The sequence below is a fragment of the Alligator sinensis genome, unplaced genomic scaffold, assembly GCF_000455745.1.
Source record: "Alligator sinensis unplaced genomic scaffold, ASM45574v1 scaffold777_1, whole genome shotgun sequence".
Taxonomy (NCBI): Eukaryota; Metazoa; Chordata; order Crocodylia; family Alligatoridae; genus Alligator; species Alligator sinensis.
Window position 1 is genome coordinate 4,033,406 of NW_005841882.1, and position 9,267 is coordinate 4,042,672.

Here is a 9,267-nt window from a genome sequence, read left to right on the forward strand (position 1 = left end):
CGCCGACCGCACGGTGCACTGCCCTGCCTGCCTCTGCAGCTTGCGTAGTGCTGGGCTAAGCCAGTGGAAGCCCAGCACAAAGAGTGCCAAGGCTGAGCCCCCTGCCTGGAAACAGCTGGCGCCCAAGCGCTGCTCCCCTGACTCCTCATCTCAGGTGCAGATCCCTTGAAACCTGCTTGCAGCCCCCATGGGGGGCCATGGGTCCCTGGTTGAGATCCACTGTTCTTGAGTATAGCGCAGGGTTTTTCAACCTTTTTTTAGTCTAAGTACCCCCAGTGGCCGGACGCCAAGCAGGGGCGGCGGGGGGGCTAGTGTTCGGCCACATGCCAAGTGGGAGGTGGGGCACAACTGGACACAGAGCAGGGAGGCAGGGTCAGCGTGTGGGCAGTCAGGGACAAAGTGCTGCTGCCTCCCAGGAGCAGGGCTGGGGTGGGGTGGGAAAGCTCACCGGGCTGGGGTGAGGGGAGCAGCATCCCTCTACAGGGCGGGGAAGCTCACCAGGCTGGTGTGTGGTGGCAGCCACTGCCGTGTGCAAGCTTCTATGCCCTGCAGAGGGGCACTGCTGCTCTCACCCCAGCCGGTGAGCTTCCCTGGCCCTGCTCCTGGGAGGCAGCGGTGCTCTGTCCCTGCCTGTCCGCGCGTACCCCCTGCGACCAGTCCAAGTATTCCCAGTGGTACACATACCCCCAGTTGACAACCCCTGGTATAGCAGTATCAGGACCAAAATGATAAGTTTATTTGGGGTAGAGGTTTGCTTTGTTTTTTATGTATATATTACATATGCACTCATTGTCTAGTACAATGACATCTTCCATACTGGCTGAGGATTCTTGGTGTTGCAGTAAACACAAAAATTAAATACTAATACTAATAACTAGAACTATGTGCATAGAAGAAACAACAGTTTTGAAGTATACATGTGTATTTAAACATGAAAATCTAGTTGGAGAGACTCAAATATTGTAAAAGCAGTGAAAGATTTATTTTAGCAGGTTAAGTTTTACTGAATATAAATGTTATGATCTCCCTGCAAAAAAAATCTACTGTAAGAGGTTTTGAAATAACTATGATGGTTAGCTAGAAAGAAAATAATGATATGGGAGGATTTTTTTGTTTGCTGTGTATTATAAAGAATTAATCTATTACAGGATGGCGGCATAGTAGTAATAATCTATAGCATTTACATATTATTAGAAATTAACTTGGGCTAGACCCAAATTTTTCTCATAGGTATTTAAGTCCCACAAAAATCATGTAAATTGACCCTACTGCTGCAGTTGCAAAGTCACTTAGATAGCTAGAATTGTCAGCACTTTCACTTTGACCTGAAATCTTCTCTGAGCTAGACTTCATCTTCTGCATGTACTCAGAAATGGTCCAGATCAAGCACTGAGTTGTCTAAGCCCTGTCTAAGCTCCATTCTGATCCATATTGAAGCTAGGATGTGCCTGAAGACGACCTATATTCCCTAATCTATTAAACATCCATAGAGCATACCTAACACTTGACACAGACAACACAAAAGTTCAGTTCAAAGCCCAGCTTTGAATTCAAACTTTCATTCTTGAGCACGGCTGGTGTGGAGGCTCTGGTGCCATCCACATAGGTACAGTAATTCTTAGATCTGTGGTCTGGTAGCCTGAATTGGAGCCTCTTAGCATTTGTCTTCTTTTGGCCATTTTGTAGGCCCATGTTAGTACCTTGTCTGTCTTCTTTCTTCTGGCTCTGGTAACCATTGTCTTCATGTTCGTGTACTGCCATCTCTTGGACTCTTGCACATTCTTATTATAGTAAACTTTCCTGAGGGCCTGCTACCTTTCTGCTTTGTCCCCAGAGCCACATGAGCATATCTGTGACCCTCCAGTTCAAGCCACACCAAGTAGGCTTTCTTGCACAGTTGATGGATAACATGGTAGGTAGCCTTTGACACAGGTGATGCAAGTGAGCAGCTAAGATGTTTGATCCTTGGAGCATCTGAGGATGAAAAAGAAGAATCTGACTGTATACCAGCATTTCAACATGGAGGTGACATCTAGTTACCATAAACCCAAAGCAGTTGTGGCCACACAGGTAAACAGAGCAACCAGATCAGGGGAGTGTGCAAAATCTGGAGGTAAAAAAACTCTCTTCTTCCAGCAGATTTACCTTGATTCAGAGGGTTTCCTCAAGGGACTGAATGCATTCTTTCTGGAATTAGAGCAGCCAGATTTAGATGGAGGTCACTTGTTTGTGTATCTATGGCCTACCTTGAGAGTATTCTAATGCAGACCCATTGAAAAATAGTTTGAATTTTCTATTTAACATTTTCAGAGAGTAAGCATTAAACGAACTTCTGTTGCACACAGGGTACTGTTGTTGAAAGCCAATGAATTGACATGTTCTAATCAGGCTGTTACAAAAGATGTTTATTATAAAGTTAATTAAGTCAAAAGTTAGGGTATAATAACCGTATTCAGGTGTTAGAGCCTTGGAATAATGGTGTACTGTTTGCTGCAAATGAGAAGTGTGATCGTCTCCAAAAAAAAGGACACAGGAATATACAGTGTCACTTAAAATGCATTCAGATTCATTCCAACCTTGTTGCACTATTTCAGAAAGCACATGATAGTCTTAATACTGTATTTTATCTGCTTATTGTTTGATCTCCTTTTTCTCAGAGTAAACAGAATAGCTTCAGACCAGTCCAAGCTTCATAACTGACAGCAAATGAAGTTCCTGATTTAGTAGATTGTTTAGAGCTTAATTTCCCTTGTGTTCTTTGGGGAGTTAGTGCCCCTGACTGGAAAATAATTCTGTGCTCAACAAAGACAGTAACTTTGTTGCAGTGGTCCAACAAATGGAATACAATTGTGATACTATAAAAGAAACTTCAAGCAAATGATCCATTCAGGAGCCTTACATAATCATAGCGGGTTTGGGTTTCCTGCAGTTTTGAGCTTTACCTCTTTTGATTATCATATGATCTGAAAAAAGGTGTAGAGTTTCAGATGGAGTGGCTCACAATAAACCTATTCAGGGCAACTCTCTTTTATTAGTTTGAACTGTATCTACAGAGTTCTCTTCATCTGTGGCTTTACTAAAAGAAACTATTTAAACTTGACCAACTTGCCAGGATCCAGGAGTTACAAGCAGAGTATCATTTTGTTCAGATAAGGGGATTTATTACATTGGGCTTTATCTGCAGTTCTTAAATGACCCTGTTTATCTCTTCTGAATTGTGGAGCTTTTAAGACTTAAACCTCAGTAAAATTCCACACAACATGATTTTTATAACAAATTTGGAATTATTTTTAACTTGTTTATGTCCAGTTTGGTGGGGGTCCCTTTATCCTAAAACACTCACACAGCATAGTTGATCTGAGGTAATAAAAAACAAACATGAGTTTCCATCCTCAACCCTTCTCATAACTTAGCAGTGTTGATGGGCTGTGGCTGAGGGGTGGGGTGGTGTGGGTGCTAAGGTACATGGTGGACAGCCCAGAGTTTGCAAGTTTGAAGCCACAGGAAAAGTGCTTACAGTGCGGCCCTATCGGGTTCTAGTGAATCTGAGAATTCTGCTAAATACCTTGTCACAAGGACATGAAAAAGGAAGGATAGGCTGTAATTGGAAGAGACGATGAAAGTGTTATCTGTGTTTTTCTGTTAAGGGAATAGACTGGCCTGATGTAATTGAAGTTCACAATGTATAGACCTTTGCCTGCTTCTGTACGTTCAGACAATGACTATAGTCTGTGGAAAAGCATACATCTTTCACCTGTCTTCACTTAGCAAGGAGATTATACTCTTTCCTATTGTATGTGGTTTCCATCACAGTCATCCTCCATGACTTTGTTACTTTGGGGATGGATAACTGCTGTGTGCTCTACCTGAGGCTGCACTTAGGAACCTTTTAAGAACTTCACTGATTGCGGAATGTCGCTGCTTGCCCATTTACTGGACTTTCACGTTTATGCTCCATAGACTATGCTAGTTTCTGGCTGTACACCACGAATATTCCAGTGTTTGACTTTGATTTACAGTGCCTCTTAGGGTTTGGAGACTTCTCTTTTTGACTGTTGAAATCAGCTGAAGCACTTGATATGACAGTCCCTAGTTTTGCATGTCTGAGGGCTACTGGCAAGCATTTCCAGTGAAGGATCCACAACTATGGACTTGTTTCCACTTCTTTAATACTACAGTTCTTACGTTTATCTCCTTTAAGGACATGGAAATGCTTATCTATTAATTTATGTCTTGTCTCAGCGTGAAAATACACCAGTATACCCATAGCTGAATGTGTTTCATGATAGCTCTGCCTGTCAGACTCTCCCAGGTGAAAAATATAGGCATGAATATACATGACTTTATTCTCTACTAATTAATTTACTTTGGAATAATTATTCTGCCATAGCTATACCAATTGGCTTACATGTGTGGACATACTCTTAAGCCTTTTCTGGAGTTGAGCTCAGGAAAGTTCTCTGTGTGTTGGGAGGAGTATAGGTTTTGGGGTTCTTTTTTGGGGGGGCAGATTATGGTTGGCACATTAATCTATAAAGATTTGTCTGTGTATTTGTGTGGATACCTAACTCTTCTTAGTAGATATACCAAAACTTAAAATAAAGTATTGGTAATTAACATTAAATAGAGGATTTCTAACTGTCATACATTTTATTGCAGGAGTGCACCCCAGAAAACCTAGAATTGAAAAAGAAGATTTTTGGTCAGTTAGATCTTATGGTCAATGATGACATCATCATAAGCAGCTCGACTTCCTGTCTTTTACCTACCAAATTGTTCACTGGCCTTAAACACGTTAAGCAGTGTATCGTGGCACACCCTGTAAGTAGTCCTACAAATTTTGTTCTTATAAGTTTAAACTGAGTTTTAGTTCTAATGACTCTGTCCTGCAGAGATAAAGAAAAGAAGTGTTTGAGTACTGAATGTTCTGCATTAGGATCATGAAGCACTGCTTTTTTTTTTTTTTTTTTTTTTTACTGGGTTAGTTCTTTTCACCCTAGTGGGGATGGGAGAAGTGGGGGACATGCAATATATCGGTCTGGGCAGACATCAGGGATGTGCAGTGGTCATGCTAGAATAGCACTACCTTTGCTTTAAGGTTTCTCTTACACCTACTGTTCAGCATGAAGTACACTGTGGAATTAATAAAATGCTCAGTGCCAAAGGCCAGGTCTACCCTGCTTTGTGGCAAGCCTGGGAATGCTGCCAACAAGTGTGCCCACCCATTCGCTCCCACTGTGTGTAGGGCTCAGAAATTAAGTAGTGTAGGCTGGTTTGACACGGTCTTGAGTACGTGCCCAGAGCCACTATAGAGCTCTGACTCAGGCATGCTTACCCCTAAACCAGCTGCACTGCCTAACTTATAGGCATTGTGGTGTGCTGAACAGCAATGCATGGTCAGGGTATGCTTCTAACGATACTTCCCTATTCACTGCGAAGGCAGTGAAGATATGTGCAGCACCCCTTGGAGCCAGGCTTGATATAGCACCCTTCTAATCAGCTTTGTCCCTGTCTGTTCTTTTAATTCTGATCTTTTTCTGGTGTAACAAAGTTCAACCCCAAAACCAGAGTCTGGAGAATTGTAGCCTTTGTCTGGGGTTCAGGAGTGCTTGGCCTCTATGTTCAGGGTCACTACTTCCCCTCTTTTAGGGAAAGGGGACCCAATTCTCCTTTACTGACTCCAGTCCAGTTACCTCTGTTAAGCAAAAAAGAAAGGACCTATGCTCCCTCACTTTTTTCCCCTGGGCTGCTTCCTGACTTCTGCTCATCAGGCTCTCTATACATTGTTCCCTCTGCAGTTTCCTCCTATTCTGTAGCTTCTGAGCTTTTCTGCTTGTCCATCATGTTCTGCCTGGACTACACTCTGTTAAAGAAGCTGATTCAAATGGGCTCATTGTCACAGCTGAGGAAGTAATTTCCCCTAATTAGCTGTTTTTAGTCATGATGTGCAGTGAGTGTTCCTGAGCCAAAAGCATTATAGTGCTTTTTGCTGGCACTTTATGTTCAGAAGTGATTTTTGCACTCTGTCTTGGGCCATTTTCCTCATGAAATCTCAATATAACAAAAATTGAGTGAAGCTATGAGCCAGGGGATCTTTTCTGCTGTCTTTTTCTGTATCTGCCACTGTTATATAGCATTTTCATTGCAATGCTCTCCTTGCTTAATGTGTGCATTACTGATATCTTGAACAAGGGAAAGGACAAGGCAGAGGAGAGGCAGAATGAGCATGAAGCAGCTTGGGGGAAGCAGGTTATATAAAAGGGACATTTGCGACCAGTGGTTTGGATACAACAGGAAAATAAAACAAAAGTTTTCAACTCTGGCAGAGATGCCATTTTGTGTTTTCTGGGAAGGGAGGGAGTTAAATGCTAAGCAAGCAGAGACACCCCTGGTTCCACTCAGTGTGATGGGAAACAGCTGCTGACACACAAAAAGAATAGTTTAAAATCTCACTTTGTAGGGTGATTGTGATACAGTGCATAGATTCATAGGTGTGGGGTTGGAAAGGACCTCAGTAGGTCATCAAGTTCAACCCCCTGCCCTGGGCAAGTAAGAGTGCTGGGGTCAGACAACCCCAGCTAGGTGCTTGTTCAGTCTCCTCTTGAAGACCGCCAAGGCAGGGGAGAGCACCACCTTCCTTGGAAGCACATTCCAGATTCTGGCAACCCTTACTGTGAAGAAGTTCTTTCTAATGTCCAACCTAAATGTGCTCTCCGTCAATTTGTGGTCATTATTCCTAGTTATTCCAGGGGGTACCCTAGTAAATAGAGCATCTCCTATTCTCTGCTACCATGAACGATGCATTCCTCTGGTGGCTGAGGGGCACGGTGGCAGAGGGAGCACAGCGGCGGTAAGCGGGGGAGCTCCCGCAGATGCCTCTGGCACTGTTGGCAGTGGGGTAGGCAGGGGTGGCGAGTGCCAACCAGGGGTTGGCGACCACCCACAGACACTGCCAGCGGTGTCAGTGGCGGGATGGTGAGCAGCAACCACCTACCTTTTTTAGAGGGTGCACTGCCACACTGAGGGGGTGCATGTACACTTGCGTGCACCCCCTATGTGTCGCCCCTGCCTGCCCTCCCATGATGAATTTATAGGCAGCCACAAGTTCACCTCTCAGCCTTCTCTTGCAAAGGGTGAAGATATCTAGGTCCCTCAGTCTCTCCTTGTAGGACCTTGCCTGCAGGCCTCTGACCATAGGAATAGCCCTTCTCTGAACCCTCTCAAGATTTTGTGCATCCCTCTTGAAGTGCAGCACCCAAAACTGGACACAGTACTCCAACTGCGGCCTGACCAATGCCGCATAAAAAAAGGAAGTATCACCTCCCTGGACCTGTTTGTCATGCATCTGCTAATGCATGATAAAGTGCGGTTAGCTTTGTTGATCACTTCATCACATTGACGACTCATGTTCATCTTGGAGTCAGCTATGACTCCCAAGATCCCTTTCCGCTGCTGTGCTGCTGAGAAGGTCACCCCCCCAACCTGTAAGTGTGTTGGCGGTTCTTTTTGCTCAGGTGCAGCATTTTGTACTTGTCTTTGTTGAACTGAAGACAAGTTTGATACATAATACTTACTGGTACATACTACTTACTGGCAGAATAGGCCATTTCAGGCTGGCGGCTGATACTGTGGTACAACACAGCAGATTCACTGGTTGTCTGCATGAGGTTTTTGTATAATATTCATATCTGTAGAATGGTACAGTTAGGCATAAAAGAGACTGACTAGGGGGTGGGTGGTCATGGAGTCCAGACCATGCTATTGCAGGCAAATCACATTGCAGTTCCCTTCATCCATTTAGCAAAGTTCATCTTTAAAACTAATGAGGCGTTTTGCTCCCACTGCCTCTGTCAAATGGTTCATAATAGGGGTGCACTAATAGAGAATTTTGGGGATGATATCGATAGCCGATTTTTAAAGAGGCATATCGGCCACTACTGATCCAATTTCCAATATGCAGCCCAGCAGCTTGAAGAGCAGTGTCCGGCTGGTAAGTCTGTTGTGGTGGAAGAGGGGGGAGAAGGGAAGGGGTGTGGGGAGGCCAAATCAAGGCCCCTGTGGTGAGGGAGGGAGTGGGGGGGAGAATGTGAAAAGCAGAATTCTTTAAATGAAATTGATTGTACTAAAAGTCTGTAAATGAATGATTTTTTTGTTTGTTTCTTGTCAAGGTAAATCCACCCTATTTTGTGCCATTGGTTGAACTTGTTCCCCATCCAGAAACAGATCCTTCTACAGTAGAGAAGACATATGCTCTGATGAAAAAAATTGGACAGTCCCCAGTCAAATTAACCAGAGAGATTGATGGATTTGTTCTGAATCGTCTTCAATATGCAGTTATTAGTGAAGCTTGGAGACTCGTGGGCGTATGTATCATTTTTTAGTTTGTATATGTATACACAGCTGACCTTATAAGCACAACAAGAACAATATGGTAGCGCTTATATTTTCTTTAGCTTTTTATCTACTTAAAGCCTTCACCCCTTAGATTACATAAAAATAAAAATAGGCATCCAAATTTTACAAGAATAAGAGATTTTGATATTGACTACTGAAGACAAAGAAAAGCTACATGTTATCATAGCTAAACAAGACATACTAGAACTGTTCCAAAATACTGTTGTCTTCAGCTGAGCAAAAAGATTGAGGTTAAAAGGTCAGAAATCAAAATATCAGGTTGTCTCCTTTCATTTCTTGTTATGTGAAGAATGTTATTGGCATAGTTTACTCCATGGAAGGGCAAGGGAAATCATATTTTAAATAGAAATCCATTTGCCTTTCAAGAATTCTTCCCTTAGATTCAATAGTCATTTGATATTGTTTATTGTTATATAAAGGGAGATTTCTCCTCCTGCCCATTCAGCCTTCCAACTCATAATCATCTGTTTGTAACACAGCAACTTTTCCCACAGCAACATGTTCTGTGCCACAAAGTAGAACCTTTCATCAGGAAGAGATGAATTATGAGTCCACTGTTATTTTGGGAGACTGAATGAGTAGGGCCGGTTTCTTTTGTTGAACATAATAATTTTTCAAACTGTTTAAATATTTTAAAACACCCTTTACAAAGGAGTCTCAACCCTCAGATTAAATGGGAAAAAAAAAAGAAAGAGTTGTAGTAAATAAATGCTTATTTACAAAGCAGCTCTCACCTCTAGGATCTCAAAGCACTTTACAAATTTTATCTTTACAGGACTTAATTTAATTCTTATTTCAACTGTGCATGACAAAATATCTGTTGCAATGCTATATGGGAACAGCATAGGGAAA

At 42.8% G+C, this 9,267-nt stretch overlaps 1 protein-coding gene across 2 annotated transcripts in view; it reads left to right on the forward strand.

The window, feature by feature from the left end:
* The window catches only part of CRYL1 (crystallin lambda 1), a 95,942-nt gene that overhangs the window by 38,246 nt on the left and 48,429 nt on the right, over positions 1-9,267 (forward strand). For both annotated transcript variants that reach the window (XM_006017636.3, XM_025196635.1), the window contains exons 4-5: positions 4,660-4,821; positions 8,169-8,363. In XM_006017636.3, coding sequence (XP_006017698.1) covers positions 4,660-4,821; positions 8,169-8,363 — 357 coding nt within the window. The remainder of the gene's footprint in view (positions 1-4,659; positions 4,822-8,168; positions 8,364-9,267) is intronic.